Genomic DNA, 26,708 nt, shown 5'->3' on the forward strand with positions numbered 1-26,708 from the left:
CTGAGCCAGGGCTCCACATGGCCACAAAAGGGTACTTTTAAGAGGACTTAAGGACACTGCATCTCCAAAACAGCAATTATAAATAAAGAAATAAAAATTTAAACAACCACACAAACATTACCCTGGAACTTCCTCGGTAGAGATGACAAAGCTGATCAAATGCTTGCATTTGCTGTGGATCCAGAACAGGTTCTGAGGTTGCCTGAGGGGTAAAAACAGTAAGGTTAGTAACATCCATGGCTTCTGAACTTGGCCAATAGTGACATAGGACATGCTGCTTCCTCCATTTCTCTGAAGAAAATCCATGTTACCAGCAATTAGTGAAAGATATTTTATTGAGCATTAACTAGAAATGGACAGTTCCCTCTAAGGTCCCTTAGTGCCAACCCCCAGGCTTACCTCTCTATGGACCCTTTCCTCAGTGTGCTAATTTCCTGTTCTGACCAGCTTCCTTTAGGGCTTCTTGATCCCTCTTTGCTTTTATTCTGCAGAGAAATTTAGCTCCATCCAGCCCTGCCTTCCTATATCCATCACTGGGTATACCCAGCAAAGATGGCCCTTTTTTGTTGTAGTTGTAGGGGATCATTTTACAGGAGAAATCATGTCATTTCCCTGTCTCATTATAAAGCTGGTATTCACCTATGGGGTTGCAAACTTGGACTATTGCTTTGTAGAAGAGGTGAACTCTAACATTTCTATAGCAGTGTCGTGGTGGAACATGCCAATACTGTGGTTCTATTCTTGATGGATCCGATCCAATTCATACCTACAGAGAAGATAAGGGGTCCTTTGGGATGCAGCTATAGGCTTCGGAGTCAGAAGTAAATTGGAAGTACTGGAAATACCAGTTCTGACACTATCCTGCTGTATGATCTTAGGCAAGTCACTCTAAGCCTCAGTGCCATTGCCTATAAGTGAGAGGATAATGCTTCCTTTAAGTTACTGAAAATTAAATTACATGAGATACATATTTAAAATGTCTTTAACTTACCTGGTATCTCACAAGGGCTCAGTATATGCTAGCTTATTCTTATATTTAGAGATACCCTTAGTTAAATGTTGATTTCAGAAGTGTTTTTACATCTGTGTATATGACTAGTAAAAAACTCTTTCTTTATTCTGTATTTACTATGAGTACTTTTGGCACACAAAAGTATTACTAAAGACCTAGCATGTCTGAGTGGAGGAGGGTTTCAGCGAGAAAGGGGCTTGGTGGTGACACGGATGCTGCTCTGTGAGAAGGTGCTGTCATGTCCATCCTTTTTCCCCAAGGAGGGTCTGAACTTAAAAAAAAGATTTGTATAAGAAGTTATGTCCCAGACAAGAAAAAGCTGAAGGAGTTCATCACTACTAAACCATTATTATAAGAATTGTTAAAGAGATTCTTTAAGAAAGAAAGATCAATAATAAGAAAATATAAGAAAAATTTTCACTGACATATGCAAACACGTAAAAGCAGTGAGTCATCTAACTCTAAAGCTACTACAGAGGTTAAAAGTCAAAAGTAGGTAAAAAAAGTAGATAAAAGATCATGTGTAATTACAAAAATGAGAGATACACACAAACACACAAAATAAGTCTAAAAGAATGACAAGAACATGACTGTGGAGGAGGTAAGTAAAAATCGTAATGATTTTAAAATGTGTTCGAACTTAAGTGACTGCCAACTTAAAACAGATGGTATAAATGTAGCATGATACACATGAAGCACATGGTAGCAGAAACCAAAAACTGACAAGAGATAAACAAGAAATAAAGAGAAAAGAATCCAAACATAACAGCACAAAAGTTATCAACATACAAGAAAATAAGGAACAGAAAAGAACTACAAAAACAAACAAATCAATTAATAAAATGGCAATAACTACATACCTTTCAATAATTAATTGTAAATGAACTAAATATTCCTACCAAAAGACATAGGGAAGCTGAATGTATTAAAAAAACAAGACCCTTGCATATGCTAAGTACAAGAGACCCAATTCAAATAGAAAGACATACAAAGTATGTAAGGAACGAAAAAAGATATTTCATGTGAATGTAAATGACAAAACAGCTAGGGTAGCAATACTTACATAAGACAATATAGACTATAAAACAAATGTTGTAGCAAGAGACAAAAGGCATTTCATAATGGTAAAGGGATCAATCCAACAATAGTATATAAATAACTCTTGTAATCTATGCATCCAGTGTAGGGACACCTAGATATATATTAATGGACATAAAGGAGGAGATCAATAATACAATAACAATAGGGAACTTTAACTTTCCATTAACATCAATGGATCATCCAGATGAAAAATAAAGGAAATAGTAGCCCTAAATGATACATTAGACCAGATGCGTGTAACTGATAATTTTAGAACATTTCACCCCAAAGCAGTAGAAAATACATTATTTTCAAGTGCACATGGAATACTGTCCAGGATATAGGAAAATGTTAGGTTACAAAACAAGTCTCAATAAATGTAAGAAGATTGCAATTGTATCAAACAACTTTTCTAAACACAATGGTATGAACTAGAAATCAGTTACAAGAAGAGGACTGAAAAATACAGAAACACATGGAGATTAAATAACATGCTACTAAGAAATGAATGGATTATCAATGAGATCAAGGAAAAAATAAAAAGATACCTTGATACAAAAAAAAAATAATGACCCCAAATCTATGGGACAGAGCCAAAGCAGTTCTAAGAGGGAGATTTATAGCAATATAGGCCTACCTCAAAGAACATGCAAAATTTTAAATTAACTATCCAACCTCATACCTAAAGGAGCTAGAAAAAGAAAAAAGCCCAAAGTGAATAAAAGGAAGGAAATAATAAAGATCACAGCAGAAATAAACAATAAAATCTAAAGAAAGGATCAATTAAACCAATAGCTGGTTCACTAAACAGATAAATAAAATTGATAAACCTTTACTTAGGGTTATCAGGAAAAAAAGAGTGATGGCCCAAGCAACATAAGAAATGAGAGGAGAGAGATAAAAACCAACACCACAAAGATACAAAGGATTATAGGAAAATACTATGAACAACTTTATGCCAAGAAATTGGACAACCTAGAAGAAATTGATAAATTTCTAGAAACATACAATCATCCAAGACTAAACCAGGAAGAAACCAAAAATCTGAATAGACTGGTAACTTCTAATGAAATTGAATCAGTAATTAAAAAAGCTCCTAACAAACGTCTTGGACCAGATGGCTTCATGTGAATTTTATCAAACTTTCAAAGAAGAATTAACATCTATCCTCATCAAACTATTCAAAAAATTGAAGAGGAGGGAAGGCTCCCAAACTCATTTTCTGACGCCAGCATTACCCTATTACCAAAACCAGATAAATTACAAAGAAAGAAAATATAGGCCAATATCCATGACAAATACAGATGCAAAAATCCTCAACATAATATTAGTAAACTGAATTCAGCAAAATATTTAAAAGCTCATTTAACCTGATCAAGAGGGATTTATTCTTGGTACTCAAGGTTGGTTCAGTATTTGCAAAGAAGTTAACATGACACACCACATAAACAAAATGAAGGATAAAAATCATGTATCAATGGATATAAAGAAAGCATTTGACAAAATTCAATAACCATTTATAATAAAAACTCACCAGTGGGGATAGAGGAAACATACCTCAACATAATAAAGGCAGTATGTGACAAACACAGCTAACATCATATTCAATGGTGAAAAACTGAAAGCTTTTTTCTTTAAGATCAGGAACAACACAATGATGTCCACTTTTACCACTTTCATTCAATAGAGTATTGGAAGTCCTAGCCACAGCAATGAGACAACAAGAAGAAATAAAACATGCCCTAACTGGTTTTATTTCTTTTTAAATAAATAAATAAGTGACTGTTGTGGCTCAGTTGGCTGGGCATCACCCCACAAACTGAAGGGTCACCGATTCAATTCTCAGTCAGGGCATGTGACTCAGTTGCAGACCAGGTTCCTGGTTGGGCACATGTGAGAGGCAATTAATCGATGTTTCTCTTGCACGTCGATGTTTTTCTCCCTCTCTTTCTCTCTCCTTCCCCCTCTCTCTAACAGTAAATAAATGAAGTCTTTAAAAAATGAAATAAAATGCATCTAAATTTCAAAGGCAGAAGTAGAACTGTCATTATTTGCAGATGACATGATATTGCATATAAAGAACCCTAAAGATTCTCCCCAAAACTGTTAGAATTAATAAATGAATTCAGTAAAGTAGGATACAAAATTAATGAAACCAACTGCATTTTTATACATCAATAATGAACTATCAGAAAGAGTAAGGAAACAATTTCATTTACAATTGCATCAAAAAGAATAAAATACCTAGGAATAAGTTTAACTAAGGTGGTAAAAGACCTGTACTCAGATAACTATAAGACACTGAAGAAAGAAAGTGAAGACCATATAAATAAATTGGAAGGATACACTGTGCCCATGAATTGGAAGGATATTATTTTTTTTAACGATTGTACTGTCTACCCCAAGCAATCTACAGATCTAATACAATTCTTATCAAAATACTAATGGCATTCTCAGAACTAGAACAAATAATCCTAAAATGTACATGAAGCCAGAAAATACCATGAACTGTCAAAGCAATCTTCAGAAAGAAGAACAAAGTTGGAGGTATCATGCTATCTGATATCAAACTATACTGTAAGGCTATAATAATCAAAGCAGCATGGTACTGTCATAAAAGACAGACACATACATCAATGGAACAGAACAAAGAGCCCAACTAATCTATGATAAAGGAGGCAAAATCATACAATGGGCTAAAGACAGTCTCTTCAATTAATGATGTTGGGAAAACTGTACAGGTACAAATAAATGACACTAGACCACTTGCTTACAATATATACAAAAATAAACTCAAAATGGATTAAAGACTTAAATGTAAAACCTGAAACCATAAAACTCCTAAAATAAAACATAGGAAATAAATTCTTTGACATTGCTCTTAGCAATATATTTTTGGATATTTCTTTCCAGAAAAGGGAAACAAAGAAACAAAAAAACCCAAATGGGGTTACATTAAACTAAAAACTTTTTCCACAGTTCAGGAAACTATCAACAAAACAAAGAAACAACTTACTGAATGGGAGAAGATATTCACCAATGACACATTTTCTAAGGGGTTAATACTCAAAATCTACAGGGAACTCATACAACTTAACACCAAAAAACCAAACAATCCAATTAGAAAATGGGCAGAGGACCTGAACAGACAGTTCTTCAGAGAGGATATACAGATGGCCAATAGACATGAAAAGATGCTCAATGTCACTAATCATCTGTGAAATGCAAATTAAAACCACAATGAGATCCCCTCACACATGCCAGAATGGCTATCATCAACCAATTAATATACACGTGTTGGTGAGGATGTGAATAAAGGGAAGCCCCCATGCACTGCTGGTGGGATTGTAAACAAGTGCCACCATGGTAAACAGTTGGCAGGTTCCTCAAAAAATTAAAAATAGAAGCACCACCATGGACCAGCAATTCCACTTTGGGGTATGTATCCGAAGAAAACTAATGAACACTAATTCAAAAAGATACATGCACCCCTCTGTTCACCGCAGCATTATTTACAATAGCCAAGACATGGAAACAACCTAAGTGTCCATCAGTGAGTGGGTCAATGGATAAAGACGACATGGTACATAATACAATGCAATGTCACTCGGCCAAAAAAGGATAAAATCTTACCATTTGTGACAACATGTTTGGACACAGAGGGTACTATGCTAAATAGATAAGTTAGAGAAAGACAAAAAACATACGGTTTCACTTATATGTGGAATCTAAAACACAAAATAAACCAATAAATAAATAGAAACTCACAGATACAGAACACAAATTGATGGTCACCAAATGGGTGGGGGTGGGTGAAAAAGGTGAAGGGATTAAGAAGTACAGATGGTGGTTACAAAACAGTCACAGGGATATGAACAGCCAAGGAATATAGCCAATTATATTGCAATAACTATGTATGGTACCAGGTGGGTACTAGACTTATCAGGAAGATCACTTCATAAATTATCTAAAAGTCTAACTGCTATGCTGTACACTTAAGACTAATAAAAAAGTGCTGAATATCAACTGTAATTGAAAAGAAAAAACCCACTAATGTAAGAGAGTTTTCCCACATATAGTAAAACTAAAAGGCGATAAAGATGATACCTGGGAAAAAAAAAAGTTACGTAAATTTAATATGTTTTCCAGGAAGGACTTTGCTTCTCCTCCTCAAATTTTTCACTACCTCTAGGTAAATAAACCTACAATGAGCTAAGAGAATGGAAAACAGTCAGTGGTGCCAGCCTAATGTGAAACAATCTCACAGCCCCACCTCCTGCTTTGTCGGTCCAGAAAGCGGCTGTCAGAAAGGAGGCTGACATCATATGAGCTTCCAGAGCCCCACACTGGTGTCCCAAAGATAAGGTCAAGGCTCTGGAGACCAGCTCAGGGTGTAGTTGCCTTAGTTCTTGGTGCTCTCAGTGATGTGGGGACAGCTGAATGTGGGGATGGCTCAACGGAAGTCCTGAGAAGGGCAGTGTGGCCCAAAACAGCAGCCAGAGAGAGAAAAGGAGGGGACCCTCAGGCTCTACTTTCATCCTGTTAGATTCCCACCTGTAGGTCTGCCAAATCCATGAAGAATCGTTCTCTGATCTGAAAATGTTTAAAGTTGCACTGACACTTAAAAGTACTACTTTTCTCAGTATAATTTGGTAGGAAACCTGATCATATTCTTGAAGAGAAAGTGTGTGTGTGGGGGGGGTACCACATTCTAAGTGATACTTAGTAAAACACTCAGGAGAGATTAAAACTAAAGATGGTCAGAAGGTTTGAGAGATACTGCGAACCTAACACAAACAAAGAAAAAAAATATATATATATATGTTCGAGAGCCTTAATGGAAAACATGGTCTTGCCCCCTGGTTTTCCAACTCCCTTCCACACTCCTGGCACCAACTAGGGAGTGGGTGGGTTAAGGAAAAGGATGATACATGACTTTCACTGGCCATTCAAATGTCAGCTGTGGGCCCAGCCATCCTGACCTCGACTTTTCTTATCCCTGTGACCCCTACCACAGATCCTTGCTCTGTGGTGGGCTTACCAGAAGCCCAAATGGAAGTAAGTCAGGAATACACCAAGTAGGGCGCTGGGGAGGTGGGATGGGCAAGGCAGGTTCATCGTAAAGGATGGAAAGGCCAAGTTAGCAAATGATGAAGCAGCAAGAGCAAGAAATGGTGTCCTATGGGAGGTGCTTTTGTAAAACAGCCCTTCGCCTTAGAGGGATATTGTAAGAAAAAATCTCATGCAATGAACTATTGTACTTCTTACAAAAAATGTTACATGGTACAGGCTGCATGTGACAACCCACTAAAAAATTCCCATTGGACCCTGCACCAAGAAAAGCTGTATTGGACACTACAGACCAGCAATTTTCAAGTGGCGTGCCACAAGAATTTTTAAAAGATGCTATACCTGACTATTCAGTCACAGGCACTGACCTCATTTCCTTTACACTGTCAAAGAAAAAAATGCCAACAGTCAACATAATAGCTGTCTGGTATGAATGAATCAAAATTAAACCTTTTTTGTCAGATTGGCAAAAATTTATTTTTTGGTGTACTGCAGAATTTTAGTAATTAGTTTATGTGGGAGAGAAAAGGTTAAAAACCACTGCTGTAGACTTGTTACTAATTATGTTGTCTTTTTGGCTTTTATCACTAGGGAACTCCGGGCTAAATGATTGACTACCCTGAAGTAGCAACTGCTCAGGACTTGGTGGCAAACGTGTGTGTGCTGTTACAACCTGGTTTTATATTATTTTCCAAAGACAGGTTTTGTTTTGTTTTTAAATCTAGATTTCCTCATTTATTTTATCCTATTGGAAGTCAACTCAAATGACTGGGGAAAGTGAAGGTTGTGTTAGTTCATAAATAGAAAGTGCTACTGTTAAAAATAGAATCATGCTTTCACCCCCCCGGGGAAATGCAGATGGCACCGGCACCGGGTGAGAGGCTCCAGCGCCCGGGAGTTTGCTCACTGAGGCAGAAGGTGCAGGGGCCTCGCTGATGGTCCAACCCGCGTTTTCTGATGCAGCGCTTCTCTAACTTTAACATGTGTAAGAATCACTGAGAGGTCTTGTTAAAAATGCAGGTTCTGGTTGGTAGGTCTGGAGCAGGGTCTGAGATTCTGTGTGTCTAACATGGTGCTAATCTGTAGTGACAGAACAGCCGGGGTCTTCCTCGTCCTGACTGAGTCTTAATGGTAACAGGACACTCTCAGGTTTTGGGTGTTTTGCCTCCTCCTGATTCAAGTGTACCAAAGGAACCAACCAGTTAGCACTTCTTTTCTCTAAGTTACCCTGGTCAGGTATGTTGCTTTCAGTACTCATGGAGTTCACATGAATCTTGGCAGGCATAAGAAAACTGAATAAGAATGTTCCTGCCATGTGGTTCTTTTAAAATGTTACTGAATTGTAAACCCTACATTTACTTTACTAAATAAATAAAAAGGATTATGTAAATTAAGGAAGAGAAGGCTAGGAGACTTGGCCAATGTGAATAAAAACTTTGCAACCAACTAAGCATCATAACTGGGGCCCTTCCCTTATAAACTCTAGCTCTAGGGGGAAAGCCGGAGCAGCAGAACCAACTGGTAAGGGCACGTGTGCACACACACTTTCAAACATGACACACCCAGGTGGGTGTGCAGGCGTGGTTTTCCATGATCTTATTCCACCTCTAGCTCCTTAAACTCCTTGCAGACACCACGAGAAGGGGTCTCCAACAACGACACCCTTCAGAAACAGGAAAATGCGGTCGTTCTGTGTGTGAAATAACTGGAGGTGGCACGTCCTTTCTTGTAACAAGCCATCTGCACGGGCAGCCAGACGCTGACCTGGAGCCGGAGCTGGGCTGCCCGGGCTGCTTCTGAAGGCAGTCGCTGCAGGGTGGGGGCCCTATTCGAGGCTGGGCCACACCATCTCTGTGGTAAAGTGGCCAAAGACAAGTCACCAGAGGTGAAATGGGAGAGCTATTTGTAGACATGCCAAGGATCTAGTAGGTGCTAACCTGTCTTAAAGTCCTCAGAATACGAGTTTTTAGGTTTTTTTTTTTTTTTAAGGAAACATATAGGGAATGAGTAATAAATCACCAGGCAAGCATTTCTGTATTCTCCATGGTTCTATGGGCTTGAAAAGCAGGGTGGGGTGGGCATGAGGGGAGGGCCAGGGCCCTGGGAAGGCAGCTGGTGCACCAAGGCCCATTTAGCTGGTTCGTGCCCTGTGGTTCAATGAGTAATTCTGAAGTCCCTGGGGTACAAAGGTGAATAATTCAAGAGGATTTGAATGTCTCACAGATCGTGGGACATTCAAAGTCTACAAAAAGACTGCACCTTCTTCAGTGTTGATCAGCAAAGCTTGAGAGGTCACTGATGTATAACTCTGTGCTGCATTATTTGCCAACTTGGGAATTGTTTCAAATGTGCTCTCACATTAACTCCAAAACCCAACAGAATGCCCCTGAAACGACAGCATTTGGGGTCTAGACCAGGCTCCCAAGTACGATGAGACGTGGAAGTCTCAGCTCTGGCCCCTTTCTAGAACACTGTCTCTGCGAGTCCCAGTCCTGTCTGTACATTGGCTTCCACCAGACCCGTGCGTGACGGCGTTGCCGCACTCACTGTAGTGCAGCGATCTGTTCACCTTCTCCCCGTCAGACTGTGCACAGCTTGGACGTGGACCAATCCATCTTTATACTCCCGCTGCTCTACACCCTGCAGCAGGCGCAACCCCACAGCCCGGTTTATTCGCGACAGTCCCTTTCAGGTACGAGAGCGAGCAGCCACTTGCTCTCCTGGTCCAGTGTGAAATTGTCGACATTCATCTTCCTACTTTGAAGAACCTGGATTACATAAAGATTCTTTGTGATTTATGCCATGTTTGTTCTCTATCTCAGTGAAAAGATCTATTTTATTTTATTCAATTCACTGTTGAGGGAAGTATTATTTTTTAAATATCACAAAATCAAAGGCTTGGTATAAGTACCAACCCCTTTAAAAAGGTAGGGAAATTTGCCACAAGAGGGGACTTGTTCAGAGTCTTTCTGTGGTTGCCCGACACTTCCCAGTGCAGAGCTCTCCACCCAGTGTGACCAGGGCTGCTGGGGGGCAGGGCCTGCTTCCCAGGGGACACTGCAGCAGTTGGTGGGTGAGAGCCTGTACTCTTAGTGCAGGAGTCCCCAACCTCTGCGCCGTGGGCCGGTACTGGTCTGGGCCTGTTACAAACTGGGCTGCACAGCAGGAGGTGAGCTTGGATCACCCGGAAACCAAACCCCACAGTCCATGGAAAAACTGTCTTCCAGAAAACCAGTCCCTGGTTCTAAAAAGGCTGGGGATTGCTGTTATTGTGTACCTCTGCCCAAGCCCAAACCCTGGTGTTGCCTGTCACCCGAACTATACTACGTATATAATCCACTCTCTCAGCTCAGAGCACTCAGGTTTTCTCGTTTGTTTGTTTTTGTAATAAAGCCCAGCATGCTGTAAGGTCTCACTAAGTGTTGCTAACTGGAAGGCATAGGAGGTCTTGCAGGCACTGCATGCAGAGCCAGTCTGTGTGGGGTTCTGGCCACACGTACATATCCTAATGTGGCCCCAGAAATGGAGAACAAGGAGACAACAGAGCAAGCGCTGACAAAACCAGCAAGCCTGGCAATGAAAGGGATGGGTCCCACTCACCGGCACCCAGCACCGTGCACACGGAGCAACTGAAATAACTACCTGCTGGTCAAATGGATAAAGGGATGGGAAGGGCAAGCAAGCAGATTCTTTACTTCTTACACGTTCCCTGGACTGTTCATAAACCCTCCGCAATGCAGTAAGAGCAAGGGTATGGCTTCTGACAGGTTCCACCGGGATCTGCACCAACCAGCTGAGGGGTTCTGGCCAAGTTATTCAGCTTCTCTCGGCCTCGGTTTCTTTATCTGTAAAGTCTACTCTGCAGAATTGTGAGGATTAGAGACCTGGGCCTGGTGCTTATTTGATGTTTAATAAATGGCAGTGATTACTGGATTACTGTGACTGTGTTTTATCTGCACTCCTGGGAGAAGTGCCCGGAAGAAATAACAATGGGCTGAGAAGCAAGAAGCCTAGCTCTGCTCCTGTCACAGCTCTGGTACAACCTGAGCGTTCACTTTGCTCCTCAGTCTGTGTTCAGATTTATCCGAGGGCCATGCTGCCTTGGACCACGCTCTACCATCCAGGGAAGATGCAGCCACCAGGAGGTTGTGGGCATTTTTTTAGTGCATGGAGGTTTCAAGTATGATGAGACTGCACTGAAGCTGATCATGGCTTTTATTGCATAATCCAAAGCAGGCAGACTAGGGCAAGCAACCAGAGGGACTGTCACGAAGACCCACGATAGCCCTGAAGAGAAATAATAGATTCAGTCCAAGATGCTATAGGGAAAAATCGATTTGCCAAATCAGTGTCAGTCATAAAACAAAAGCGGGAAAAACAACACTTGAGCATGATCTCGGTTTGGACATCTGTAAACACAAAGCACCCATCCCAGTACTCCCAGGCCATCTACCCCACCAGCACAGAAGTGATTAGGGGTGATTTCCCAGTGGGAAAAGAAAGAAAACCACATTTAAAACTACCTGCTAGCACAAATTTATTTCTTCCCATATAATAAAGTCCAGTGATAAGAGCTGAAAATTACACTGTAGCTGGACATCATGAGGAAGAAATGGTGACAGTGCTTAAACGACCTTGTAACGCTCAGCGTTAAAGGAGATCTGGTCCTGATAATCGAGGAGAGCCCCAGGGGGAAGGGGGCTGGGCTAACAGCACACCGGCACATTTCAAAGCTCAGTGACTCACAGACGTGGTGGAAGTGAGAGCTGTAATTACATCCGCTGGAAGGAAGAAAACAAACCAGGGCTTTCAGGACCCACAGGCCTCTTAACCAGCTCATCAAGCTTGGATATGGGAAAACCACCATGATCCACTGCCACCCTCAAGGCTGCGTTCCTAGGAATAGGAATAATACTAGTCCCAAGTGTTACTGGAAGGGGGACCTGGCCCTAAGTGGGTCTGCCTAGGGTCAGCTAGTAGTGTGCAGGTTCTTGACTTTGCGCAGGGAAGATTTCACAACACAAGTCTGAGTGATTTTTAGAGGACATCTGTGGCTTACTAAGAAGTTAGAGAAAAGGGGTTTTGGGGACTGGGTTGGGTTAGCCTGGGACAAGCTGCTGCTTGCTGCCCATTGTTCCTTGGTTGCAAGCCTGTGGCGTCCGTTAGGGTTTTAGGAAATACACACCTGTGCAGAAAGAAGAGGGGCAGGGAATGGTGAGAACAGGCTCCTGGGAGGGACAGAGCACAGGAGGACCCTCATTTTCCCGGTTATAAAGGCTGGGAATTTAGGGAAGGACTTGTGGAGCATCTCATAGAATATTTACCTGCTTTATGCTGATGTCCCCGAATGAGGTTTAGTCCCTTAACTTCATCTGTTCTTGGTGTGGTTGGCAAATGGCATTAATTGGATTTTTGCTATCAATCTCCCTGAGTAAGGTAATTTAAACTATTTACCCTCTGGTTGGGAGAAGTGCAAACCTCTTACTTTTTTAAAAAAAAAGTGTATTATGGTTGTCCCAAATTTTCTCCCTTTGCCCCCCTCTGCCCAATACCCCTCTTCACTCCAGCATCCCTCACCCTGGAGTTCACGTCCATGGGTTGTGCATGTAAGTTCTTTGGCTTCTCCATTTCCTACACTATTCATAACATCCCCCTATTTTGTATCTACTAATTATGCTTTTTAATCCCTGTACCTTTTCCCCAATTCTCCTCCTTTCCTCTCCCAGCTAATAACCCTCCAAATGATCTACATATCTATGATTCTGTTTCTGTTCTGTTTGTTTGGGTTTTTTTCTGGCAAGGGGAGGAGGTTCAGTTGTTGATAGCCTTTTTAATGTTCCTGGTTTTGGTCTTTCTTTCTTACATAAGTCCCTTTACATTTCATGTAACGATGGCCTGGTGATGATGAGCTACTTTAGCTTTACTCTAGGAAGCACTTTATCTGCCCTTAGAGTCTCTTTGCTGGATAGAGCAATCTAGATTGTAGGCCTTTGTTTTTCATCACTTTGAATACTTCTTGACTGTCCCTTCTTGCCTGCAAAGTTTCTTTTGAGAAATAAGGTGACAGTCTTAAGGGCACTCTTTAGTACATTACTCTGCTTTTTTCTCGCTATTTTTAAGATTATCTTTTTAGCTTTAACCTTTGGCATTTTAATTATGACGTGTCTTGGTGTGGTCCTCTTGGGGTCCATCTTGTTTGGGACTCTCTGTGCTTCCCAGACTGGTGTGTCTATTTCCTTCACCAAATTAGGGAAGTTTTCTTTCATTACTTTTTCAAGTTAACTTTTCAATTTCTTACTCTTCCTCTTCTCCTTCTGGTACCCCTATGATTTGGAGGCTGGCATGTTTGGAGATGTCCCAGAGTCTTCTTATACTGTCCTTATTTTTTTTAATTTATTTTTTTTAAAGATACTTTAAAAATATTTTTATTTATTTATCTTTAGAAGGGAAGAGGAAGAGAAATATCAATGTATGGTTGCTTCTCATGCGTACCCTGCTGGGAACTGGCCCCTGCTGGGAACTGGCCTGCAACCCAGGCATGTGCCCTGACTGGGAATTGAACCATGATCTTTTGGTTCACAGGCCCGTGCTCAATCCACTGAGCTACACCAGCCAGGGCTCTTATTATTATTATTTTTTTGAAATTTTGTTTCATTTTTTCTGTTTTGGTTGAATGTTTATTTTTTTCTTATGTTCCAAATTGTTGATTTGAATCCCAGGTTCTTTCCCTTCACTGTTGGTTCCCTGGAAATTTTTCTTTATTTCACTTAGTGTGTCCTTCATTTCTTTCTTTATGTTGTTGCCGTACTCAATGAGTTCTTTGAGCATACTGATCACCAGTGTTTTGAAGTCTGCATCTGATAGGTTGGTTATCTCTGTTTTGTTCTTTTTCTGCGGTTTTATTCTGTTCTTTCTTTTGGGCCATATTTCTTTGTCTCCTTAACTTGGCAGCCTTTCTGTGTTTGTTTCTATGTATTATGTAGAGCTGCTCTGACTTCCTGTAAAAGGCACCTGTAAATTATGTGGGGCAAAGCCTTAGGTAATTGCCACAGTGAGACAACCCACTTCACAGCTTTGTGGCTCTGTATGTGGGGAGGGGTGGAGAGGGGAACTGGGCAGCTGCCTGGATTCTGGGGGTTTGCTTGGCACTCACCCCATTTCCAATCACTTCACCCAGTCCCTGTATGCAACTGATGTCCTTCCAGCTGTTGCCCTGGTGTTGAATCCTAGAGTGGGTGGGTTTGTGTACATTTTAAGACCATGTGGACCCTTTAAGCGAAGTTTCCTGAAAATCCGGCAATTTCTTCCACTGCCCAAACCCAAATGGTTTTTATAGCCAGAAGTTATGGGGATTTATTTCCTGGCACTGGAACCCTGGGCTGTGCTGTCTGGCCTGAAGCTGGGATCACCTGCGCCCAAGGTGTTGTTCCTACCTTTATCTACCACATGTGAATGTGGGACCTCCTGTGCCTGTTCTGCCACCACCTCTCCAACCCATCTCCGCATCTCCACCCCTCCTATTTGTCTGGATGATTGTGGCTTCTTTAAATTCACACTAGCACATGAGAAGGTCAAACCTAGTTTGTGAGACACTGGAAACCTGACATAATTCTACAATATGATTGTTGGTCTTTTCTGCTTTCTAAGAGCCTCTTACTGGCATTAGCTGGTTGATGGGAGTGGAGGTGGAGTAAGTAGTATGAGTAGAACGAACTATTTCCCCACTTTTCTCCCTGCTCACCACTGGCCTCACTTTCAAATCTCTCTCTACATCCATCATAGGCCTCAGTCAGACTTTTGCCACCTTAACCCAAGCTAGTTCAAACTAGAGGTCCTTAGTATTTAATGCTTTTTCCTTAAGTGAAACTGTGGCTTCAGAGATAAGAGTGAAGCCACACTCTACCCCACCACCTCGCTGCAAACAGAAAACACCTTTGCTAAAATTCCCATCCATAACACAGTCTGCTCTCAGATAGAACCTGACTTCCCACACACCCTCATTGCCCAAGACATCAAAACTCTCAGTAGGTTACAGCTAATGATGAACTAGGTAATGAAATAATAAAACCATCTCTTGAGATTTCACTTAGGGTAGTAATCATAGCTCTAGAGTAACCAGCTCTAAAGGAAGAGAGTGCTTAAAGTTGGAGACAGTGAAAGGCCAGACCTTTAATACTACAACAAAAAAGAAATAACACAGTGACTTTTCACAGAAGTAGGAAGAAAATGCTGGTTTTGTAAGACATGAGAGGGAGGAGTAACCACCACCATCACAGCAGCTAATAGTAACTGAGCAAGTAATTACTATGTGCTAGCTATTGTTGTAAGCACAGCACACATATTATCTCATTTAGTCATCACAAAAACGCTAGGTGGTCAGTACTTTTGTTCACCTAATTTTACAACGGAAGAAACTAAGGTCCTAGATTCTGAGATCTGAAGTTGGGCAGTCCATTTCCACAGGTTTCTTTCACTTGCCATGCTCTTGGTATTAGTCTGGAAGAAGGTTGACAGAAAGTCACTTTCAAGGGACACAAAAGGCTGTGTCAGGAGGCAACTGGGCATAGCTAGAGGTCAAAGTCCCTATGCCATGCACTTGAAACACTGATGGCCCAACTCCCTTCTAAGGATCCTTGTGATTCTGCTTTCTAGTTAAAGAAACTCATCAGGCTTGTGAAGCCTCAATAAAAGGCCCAGAAGAAAGGGGGCAGCTGATGAAAATGAGCTACAGCTATCAGTATCCTGCTTAATAATAAATTTCAGAAGCCTGGGCTGAAGAAGCCCAGTGAGAGCCAATGATGTTAAGAAATATGCTGAGGAAACCAGAGTTACAGCCAAGATGGAGGCATAAGTAGAAACGCTTCGCTTCTTCGCACAACCAAAAGGATAAAAACCAATTTAAAAACAAAAACAACCATAACTGCCAGAAAATCAAGCTTCATGGAAGTCTGACAACCAAGGAGCTAAAAAGAAGAAACATTCACCCAGACCGGTAAAAGGAGAGGAGAGAGGCATCCGGGCAGAGAGGACGTGTGGCCCAGCAGCCGACCGGGCAGACGAGGCAGCAGCTGGAGGATGGGATTTCCCAAATATGAGTGTGGATAAGCCAAGAGGAACGACTGGGGAGCGAGACAAACTGTGCAACCTGGTGTTCCAGTGTGGGAATATAAAGCCTGAAAACTTCTTGCTTTAAAAAACTTGGGGGCTGCTGTGCAGGAAAGAGAGTCCACTGGACAGACCCACAGGGTCCTAGAACATATACATACCCACGCACCCAGGAATCAGCACCTGAAAGGGAGTGATCCACTTGTGGAAAGCGAGGGAAGTGACAGAAAGTGGGATGAGAGCCAAGAAAGCTAGTAAGTGGCATTGTTCCCTCTCCCACATACAGAGCCACAATGCAGCAAAGTGGGTTGCCCTGCCCTGGTGAATAGCTAAGGCTTCACCCCTTAAAATGTAACAGCTGCACCAAGACAAAAAAATATGGCCCAAATGAAAGAACAGATTAAAACGCCAGGAAAAAAAAACTAAGTGATTAGGATATAGACAACCTAGCAGATGCAGGTCGTAAAAACACTAGTAATCAGGATTTCTACAGAAATGACTGAGTTCAGTTGCAAAATGAAGGAAGAAATGAGGGCTATGAAGAGTGAAATAAAGGAAAATCTATATGGAACCAACAGTGAAGGGAAGGAAACTAGAACTCAAATAAATGATTTGGAACAAAAGTTAGAAATCAACATTCAACCAGAACAGAATGAAGAAACAAGAATTCAAAAAAATGGGAAGAGACTTAAGAAATCTCTGGAGCAACTTTAAATGTTCCAACATTGAATCATAGGGGTGCCGGAAAAAGAGGAAGAGCAAGAAATTGAAAACTTATCTGAAAAAATGATGAAGGAGAACCTCCCTAATCTGGTGAAGGAACTAATATATAGGCCAGGTCGCTCAGAGTCCCAAAGAAGTTGGATACAAGAAGAAACACACCAAGACACATCATAATTAAGTTACCCAAGATTAAAGATAAGGAGAGAATCTTCAAAGCAACAAGAGAAAAGGAGGCAGTTACCTACAAAGGAGTTCCCATGAAGCTATCAGCTGATTTCTCAAAAGAAACCTTAGAGGCAAGAAAGGGCTGGAAAGAAGTATTTGAAGTCATGAAAAGCAAGGAGTGATATCAAGATTACTTTATCCAGCAAAGCTATCACTTAGACTGGAAAGGTTATAAAGTTCTTCCCAGACAAGGTCAAGTTAAAGGAGTTCATCATCACCAAGCCTTTATTATATGAAAGGTTAAAGGGACTTATCTAAGAAAAAGAAGATCAAAAACTATGAACAGTAAAGTGAGAACAAACACAACTATCAATGACTGAACCTAAAAACAAAAACAATGTAAACAACTAGAATAGGAAGGGAATCACAGAAATGGAGATCACATGGAGGGTTATCAGTGGGGAAGGAGGAGAATGGGGGAAAAAGGTAAAGAAAATAAGAAGCATAAACAGTAGGTACAAAGTAGACAGGGGGAAGTTAAGAATAGTATAAGAAGTGGAGAAGCTTATATGTACGACCTGCTAAAGCCAAGTTCTTAGCGACCTGCTAAGTAAGAACTTATATGTACGACCCATGGACATGAATTAAACAGGGGAGGGAATTAGAGGGTGAAAGAGTGCAGGGCGGAGGGGATAAAAGGGAGAAAAAATTGGGACAACTGTAATAGCATAACCACTAAAATATACTTTAAAAAAAGAAAAAAAATGAAACCAGAAAAAAAAGAAGCTAAGGACAACCTGAGTCCCAGGAATGGCTGGTGAGGTTCTCAGCCATGTCAGCCGGAGGAAGAAGGATGTCTCCCAGGCTATAGGAGTTCCATCTGCCCTTAACCCCAGAGGAACTGTGGAAAAGTGGAGGAGTGAATCAGTGTGTTGTGCATGAGGTCTGGTCCATAAGGAAGCTTCTGTCGCAGGTTGGGAGCATTTCAGGCTGCCTTCCAAGCCCAGGGGCCTTTGTACTGGAGTACTTTGACACTGTCTATAGCATTCTACATCACTGTTGAAGTATAGATCCTGGCCTCAAGGAAAATGCCCAGAAATTCCTAATAAAAGTACTATCCCGCCATGTTCAGGAGCTTCCAGCTATCCTGGATGATGCAACTTTGAGAGTATCAGGTAGAGAGGCCCACCTAAATGCCCTCAAAATGAACTGCTGTGCTCTGATATGCCTCTTGGAATCATTTGATACCAAGACCAGCCAGACCAGTCTCATGGACCTAGACTCTGGAAAGGAGGGCAAGAAAGCCTGGACCAAGTCAGCCCATGGCTTTGACTGGGAAAAGGAGAGGCAACCAATTCTTCAGCTTTTTACACAGCTGCTCCAGTTGGACATTCATCACTTGTGGAACCACTCAATAATCGAGGAGGACTTTGTTTGGTTACTGGTGGCTGTTACCACCTTCTGGAGAACCTCCCCCCCCCCCCCCCCCCCCATGAATCACTAGGAAACCATAACATGACTGCTTGGTACAGCCCTGACACATAACCGTATGCTCAGTGCCACTGTGAAGATCATCCACATATGGCAGCACTTTGAACACCTGGCACCTATACCGGCGGCAGCTGTGAATCTATGGGCTACTGATTACGGAGCAAAGAGCACAGTGGGAGAGACTGTAAGAGAGATTGGACAGAGGTGTCCCCAGGTGCTGAGCTGGGGCCCTTCAGGGGCAAAGGGCTTCATAGCCTTCTTGACAGAAGTAGCAGAATGTATCCCAGCCCTCCCGATGTCCAGCATGTGCATTTTTCTAATCATCTGGATGGAAACACATGATGTGCAATGCTGCACCTGCAGCCATGGCAGAGATGGTACTGCAAGTTCTGAAAGGCGATCAGCTGGAGGAAGCAGCCCAAGACAGCAGAGACCAGTCCTTGGACAACGTGCAAGCCCATGGCCATGAGTCAGTTCCTTTGTGCAGAACCGTGTTTTGCAGCTCTTCACCCAAATTATCCAACAAAAGGCTTCCCCCTGACCCACTTCCAGGCAGTGGTGGCTTTAGCAGGGGGCCATCTGACAGGTTGATGCTAGTATGTGAAAACGCTACCCAGCTGCTGGCCCAATAATCCCTTTCTCACCAATAATCCCTTTCTCTGCAAGTTTAGTGATACTGACCTTCCTGGACTGCTGTAGAAGGAAACCCTGAAATTACGAGGTGAGGGCTGAGAGGTAAACTGCAGCTGCTTTCACAGTGCTGGACCCAGAGGAGGTGCAGGAAGCCACGCTGCAAGAGTTGAAGTCTACCTTGCAACAGCTGCTACAGCTTCCCCACAAGAAGAAGAGACCACTGAGGACACTGCTACTACACTGAAGAGGTGAAAGAACTCATCTGTCAGTGTCTTGCCAAAGCTAGTTACAAGCAGGTCATTATCCGCATTCAAGAAGCCCTGGGCCACTTCCAGGGCGTCTGAACCCTTTGGTCATATGGACCCAGAGGAGGCAGAGGAGATCAGGTTCCCAAATCTGTTAGGAACTATATTCAAAGGTCTAGCTTCCGCACAGGCGAAGACTCCCCAGGGGTCTGCAGGGAACATGGGCCCAGAACAGACTGACTGTGACAATGAGCCAAATATGTCAGAGCCTGAAAATCCAGGGGAAAGGATGAACTGGTAAAGCTAGAGATGCTGGTGTGGTGTCTGCAGGCACCTATAGCTTCTCTATGGAGATTACAGAGGCCTTGGGCATCACTGGCAGGAGGATGAGTGAAATACAAACACAGTGGTTCAGGAGGTGATTGAATTCTTTGTGACGGCATTCTGATTTGGGGTACCTCAGGCTCTGTTTGGGGTATACCACATACTGCCTCTCACTGGTCTAAGGAGCCTGGTGTCCAGGAAGCTGTGCTTAATGCTTGCTGCCCACATTACCTCAACCCTAAGGGGACTCTGCCAGAGCCAAGACCCAGGCTTTGATTCAAAATCTCTTTGTTGTTAGTGGGTGCCTCCTTTGGGATCATTCACTGTCTTGAGAAAATTCTCCGTGGGTTTGTGCAGAAGGATGAACTGAAACCGGCAGTGAACTGGCTGCTTCGGGAGTGGGCAACTGAGAAGGTCCCCTGCTCCCTGCTGGGGTGCTGTTCCTCTGTCACGCTTCTTGGAATGATGGCGCAAGGAAAACCAGAAATTGTGGGAAGCGACTGAGACACTCTGGTGAGCATAGGGCTGGATGAAAAGCTTCCACAGGACGACAGGCTGGCCCAACAAGTGTGCCACACCATTGCCAACATCTGGGACAGGAGAAAGCCTCCTCTGTGCAAGTGTCACCCTCCTTTCCAGCCGCCTCAGGAGCACAGGTTATTTGAGCGACTATGGGAGATGGTCACAGAAGGCTTTGTCCACCCAGATCCACTCCGGATCCCCTTCACAGAGGTGGCTGTGACGCTCATTTACCAACTGGCAGAAGGCCTGCAGGTAATCTGCACCCAGATAGTGCAGCGATGTGCGAGGCGAGAGAAGCTAGTGGAGAAGAGCACACCCAGGATGACCCGAAGGAGACACCTGTGCTCTCCACTTTCCTGTCGATGAACCTGCTGCCCCTGACTGAGGATGTGGCTCTGCAGCAGCTGGCACATTTGGAACGGCAGTGAGTGGAGAGCTTTGTCAACTCTGAGTTCTTTGGGAAGAACAGGGGCATAAAACTAAAGAGCCAAAGGGGAAGAATATAAGCCCTGAGACCACCAAGGAGGAGGAGATGGGGCTGGTCAGGGGACCTGCTGATGTCTCAGACAGAACTAATCCGCAGCATCTGACAGGGAACTATTGGCTGGTGAACAGATATTGGCTGCCTTTGTTCCACTTCTGCTTCAAGTCTGCAACAGCCCTGGCCTTCTGGCAACGTAGAGTTCTGTGCAGCTGCGTTGCTTACCCTTGGCAAGTTCTGCACGATCAGTGCCACTTTCTGTGACTCCCAGTTTTGTCCTCTGTTCACATGCTAGAAAAGTCCGTATTCCCCATTCTCTAGTCATGATTGCTATGGGGGATATGGCCATCTGCTTCCCCAACCCCGTGGAACCCTGGACCTCATCTGTGTATTCACCTCGGGTACCTAGCTCGGCAAGGGCAGAAAACCGCAGGGATGGTGACGCCCTATCTGATCCTAAAGGATGTGGAGAAGGTGAAGGGACAGGTTAGCGGGATGGCTGTGCTGCTCACTGACCCTGCGCCTCAGATGGCTGCCCGGGCCAAGACCTTCTTCAGTGAGCTTTCCCACAGGGCGGTGCAATCTATAGCCTCTTTCCAGATGTCATCAGTTGCCTGTCGGCCCCTGAGGGAGGGGTGGAGGAAGAGCCTTTTCACACCGTCGGGAAGCAGCTGCTCTCCAGCATCACCAAGGACTAGCCGACTGAGAGCCTGGGGGAGAAGCTGTGCATAGGGTAGGCTCAGTCCGAACTGAGCAGCAGCACCAGGAGCTGGCTGCCCCTCAAGGTGTGAGGCCTCTGCAAGATGCTGGGCACTTCTAAATGCTTGAGGGACAAACTGTCAGATGAGGTTATCTGACAGATGAGTTTAACTGAAGATGGGCTCATCTTTGGTGCTTTCTGGTCAGTCATGGGCAAGCTGTGGTGAGGAACCAAGCCTGAGGGGAAGGCTATAATAGATGAAGTTGAGCAGAAGCTTCAAGACTGTCACACAAGTGGGTTGCACTCAGTAGAGGATCCTGAGATTGGTTAAGGGGATAGCCGGAAATCCCCTCAGCCAAGAAAATGTCCTCCATTTCTAGGCACTAGCATCTGGCTTCTACAGCCTCAGGCAATGGCTCTGCCACACCTAAGCCCTGCCTGTTGGCATCCAAACACCTACTGGGGAGTTAGGAAAAAGAAACCCAGAATTCTCTTCTCCAGCGATAAGCCAGTGAGGAAGAGCTTTCAGCAGGGATGATGAAAGATGAGACATCAAAGAAAACCACCCCCATCCACTGAGGCTCTTCTGGAAGGCACAGGTCCTGGGAGGTCAGCTTAATGGTGGGGTGACCTTGAACTCCATTCCCCTCGTAAAATACTTGTTTGCCTGTCTCCTTGGATTTTTAATACATAAATCACTTTTATAATGTAAGGCATTTCTCTTAAACCAGCCTAGTGGAACTGAGTTGAACTGCTTTCACTAGGATTTGTGTGACAGTCTCCTTGTTTTCTAATGAATAAATGTTTTGATGTACTCTTAAGACATTTTTCCTTAAGAAAAAAAAAAGAAAGAAGCTAAGTTCTGCAGTGAGAGACCTCACAATCAGAAGGCAGTTTTGTGTCCACACCAGGTGCTTATGAATATTGTCTCTGCCATCACAGAAAAAACTCTGACTTTGGCCCCGACACTGATTAGTGACACTTGTTATGTTGTGTGGATACACTGGTGTCAGATATTCCGTCTCAAAAAGAAAATCTCTGCACAGCCTGGCACAGACTCCGTGAGGGGGGGCAGAGCCAAATGGAGGGAACACGCATTTCCTGCTCTCTATTTAGTCTCTGGCCTTATTCTAGCTACTTTTGTATTTAATGAGTACATGAACCCAAAGAGGTGGACATTATAGTCTCTAATTTACATGAGATTCAGACATGAGACCCTTACAATTTGTAAGAAACAGGGTGGCTCCTGATAATGGGTCTGATCCTGAGCCCACTCTCCTAAGTTTGTGGCAGACGTAAAGTGCCCAGAGTATATGAGTATAAGATATTATGGGCTTCCCATGGACCACCTGAGCTGCCAGTGTGCTGGGGGAATGAGTGCAGACGCCTACACGGATCCTTGGTGGGGCCATACGTAAGGTTAGTGCCACATACTGGTGTATTATTATAACACAGAGAAATAGGGCTTTTTCTTGTTCGATTTGTCCGCTCATTTTGCACACACACACACACACACACACACACACACACACACACACACACACAAATGTCCCCAAATTGGTTTAAAGTTTCTGATACCTTGATACTCTGCCTGCCCATACCTGGCTACTTCTTGCCTGTTTTGCTTAGAAAGGCAACAACTGCCCTGGACAGAGAACTCAGTTGGTTAGAGCATTGTCCCAATACACCAAGTTCGCGGGTTCGATCCCTGCTCAGGGCACATACAAAGAATGGACCAATAAATGCATATATAAGTGGTAAAACAGATTGATGTGTTTTTTTCTCTCTCTCCCTCTCTTGCCCTTCCTCTTTCTTTCTCTCTCTCTCTCTCCCCAATCAATTAAAAAATAAAAAAGGAGAAAGGCAACAACCTGAGGGAATCTGTGGTGACAAAAACTGATGATCTCTTTATGCCTAAAAAATGGATTAAAAAACTGATTAGGAAACTGCAGAATGTGGTTTGAACGTAAATAACTAATGTAGTTCCTTGGCTGAATTAATTAAAACCTGCTTATCATCTAGACAGGGAATATTACTACAAAGCCTTGGTCATCTTAAACTGTCTCATAGGCATGGCAAGCTCAGCCTCTCCTGCAGATTAAAAACTAATTGCTGACCTGCGGCGCCCCCGATGTGAGGGCGGTGTTACCTGGAGTCAGCGTTACCCGGAGCCGCTAGGGCAGAGACGGGACCGTTCTGAACAGAAATGAAGGATGACAGCACTAGGAGGTGATATGGATGGCGACTAAGTTGTGACCCCAGCCCTTTTCCTCCGTGAGAGCACTGTCCTTTGCAAACCTGGATTCTTGCTATATGGTATATTGTGGTCACTCCATATTTGCTTTTTCTTTTTGTCAGGAAAGGAAGATCTAAAAAAATTCAGAAACATTTATTTTATGGGAAGTAGAGTTATCAAAAAAGCTTCTTTGTGGGGTAGCATTTTTCTACTGCTAGTCAGAAATCCCCCCTTTCCTGACTGTTGGCTTTATTAAAAAAAAAAAAATCAAACCAGGGAAAACATCCATTTCATATATATAATTAAGGCTTGCTTGCTACTCTTTGATTATCTGATTGTTGCCTACAAGAAAAAGTCAAACAATTATCTTGATGGATGCTGCCGTGGGGTAGCAATTATGACAAAGAGCTCCCCTGAGTGGCATGATCGTTAATGATCTTTATCAGAGCCAAGACTGTTGAAACATTTCCAGTTCTGGTATTCCTGCCCGTCTTAACTAGATAGACCTGAAAATGATTACCTGATAACAAGAAGGGCATAGCATCAACTGGAAAAGAGTTTAACCTTGAAATTAGCAAAATCCAACCTAAGTTAACAATGTAATTACAAACCAAGGAAAAAGGGTATTCATGCATTGTGGTCGTACTCTAGTTATTTTAGATGCCAATTTGCTACCTAAAAGTGACAAAAGCTTTCTTCTGTAGGACCTGGTTGTTGGGGGATGGAGGGTGAGAGGTGAAGTGAGAAGATGGAAAATGAGTGAAGTTAATATATTAAGCTATTGTTTATTATATCTAAAAGTAAGTTAGACACTTCAGATCTTGCCATTATAAAGTAATGGTACTGGACTAGACTAATTCGTCTACAATAAACAAACATAAAATAAGCCAAAATATATAGAGCAGTTTTCAAACACTGGACAGAAGGCAGGGCAGAAGGGAAACTCGGAGTGAGTCCATGATTTCCCTAGAAGTCCATCTGGAAGCATGCTCTGGACTGCGGCACCGGGAAGGAGAGCCTGGGTACATGGCTGAGGAACTACAGACAGGAGTTTGGGGCTGGACAAAGGGAGAAGGTGAATGGAAGAAAGCTGAGCTGAGAAGGAGCTTTAGAAATCTACACAGTGGTCCCCTCAAGTTTTTGCACATATGCAGGCAAGAGTCCAGAGGCCTGGCAGGAACAGTTACAGGGGAGCTATGAGAGTGCTGGAAGGCATGGGAATGCTAACCAGCTAGAGTGAAAAGACCTTGATAAACACCCTGAGTATCCAGTGAGACCATCAGAAAGCAGTATACTAGGAGAGGGATATTCTAGACCTGCCCAAACAAAGCTTAAAAGTAAGCCTCAAAAATGTGCAAAAAGTAAACCTCAAAAATATGTAGCTGAATTAACAGCAAATTACTAGCCCGACAGAATAAAAACTCAAAAGTCTCTGAAGAAAGAAAACAAAATTCAATGCACAACAAATGCATCCATAATGCCCAGCATATAGTCAAAAGGTTTTAGATATATAAAGCAGGAAAATATGACTTATAACCAGGGAAGCATTTGATAGAAACAAACTCAGAGATGACAGAGATACTGGATTAGCAGACAAGACATTTAAAAAATCCATTTTATAAACATGTTTAAGGATTTAAAGGAAAGGATGGATCTAACAATTGAATACATGAGGGTACCACGGTAAAGAAAGGGAAATTACAAAAATAACTAAATAACGGAAGGTGACTAAATGAAACTATAGCATTACAAAGATCCTATGTTTATGTTAAGTAGTAAAATATTAAATCAGACTGAAATAAGGTTAAGATATATTCTATAATCCCTAGAGCTACCACTAAAAAATAAAGCAAAAAATACAACTAAAAAAGCAATAGAAAAATCAAAATAAATACTAAAAAGTATTCAAATAACTTTAAAGAAGAAGGAATAGAGGAGCAAAATACAGACACATTTTAAAAAGTAAGAGACAAATCTAATCATTACAGTTGAAACTCTTCAGCAGAAAGGCAAAGATTGTCAGACTGGAATAAAAAGCAAGACTCAAATTATACATTATATCCAAGTGATGCACTTTAAGTGTAAAGACTAAAACTGACAGCTAAAGGATGGAAAAAGATATATGATGAAAACGTTAATCATAAGAAAGCTTGCATGGCTATATGAATAGATAATAGACTTTGAGACAAAGAGTATTATTAGAGATTAAAAGGAACATTTCATAATAATAAAAGGATTAATATACCAGGAATATACATGTAATAGTAATCAATGTATATGTACATTGATTATTGGTAGAACTTCAAATGCACCAAGGAATAACTGAACGAAAGGAGACAAACAAATCAACAATCATGGTGGGGATTTTTAACACTCCCTTTCAGCGGTTAGTAAGATAATGAAAAAAACAGAAGATCAGCACTAACAACTGCCTTCACTTAACTGACATTTGTAGAAAATATACCCAACAACTTTGGATTACGCATTTTTTTGGTGCAAAAATGGAACTGAAGTTTATGTATTTTTATCTATTTTATTATTGCATTTTTCCATTATTGTTTCCCCCCATACCCTCTTTCCACCTCCACCTCCACCTCCACTCCGCAATCACCACACTGCTGTCCATGAGTTCTTCCTCTTTTTTGCTTCTTGTTTGATCCTTCCACCCCAAACCCTCCCTTCTCGGATTACATATTTTTCAAGTGTACAAATAATGTGTATTTAGATAGACTTGCCAATAAAATGTCTTTTGTGTTTTCTGACCACAAGATAATTAAATTAGAAATCCATAACAATACGATATTTAGAGAAGCCCCAAATATTTGGAAATTAAAATAATATACTTCTAAATAATCAATAAATGAAAGAAATCACAAGGTAAATTAGAAAATATTTCAAGATAAATGATAATAAAAACACAA

At 42.2% G+C, this 26,708-nt stretch overlaps 1 protein-coding gene and 1 pseudogene across 2 annotated transcripts in view; one reads left to right on the forward strand and one right to left on the reverse strand.

The window, feature by feature from the left end:
* The window catches only part of VPS8 (VPS8 subunit of CORVET complex), a 250,078-nt gene that overhangs the window by 9,027 nt on the left and 214,343 nt on the right, over positions 1-26,708 (reverse strand). For both annotated transcript variants that reach the window (XM_053657638.1, XM_053657637.1), the window contains exon 45: positions 122-202. In XM_053657638.1, coding sequence (XP_053513613.1) covers positions 122-202 — 81 coding nt within the window. The remainder of the gene's footprint in view (positions 1-121; positions 203-26,708) is intronic.
* On the forward strand, positions 18,009-22,181 carry LOC119038758 (condensin complex subunit 1-like; annotated as a pseudogene).

Source organism: Artibeus jamaicensis, unplaced genomic scaffold (assembly GCF_021234435.1).
Source record: "Artibeus jamaicensis isolate MK-2021 breed Jamaican fruit bat unplaced genomic scaffold, CSHL_Jam_final scaffold_474, whole genome shotgun sequence".
NCBI classification, from domain to species: Eukaryota; Metazoa; Chordata; class Mammalia; order Chiroptera; family Phyllostomidae; genus Artibeus; species Artibeus jamaicensis.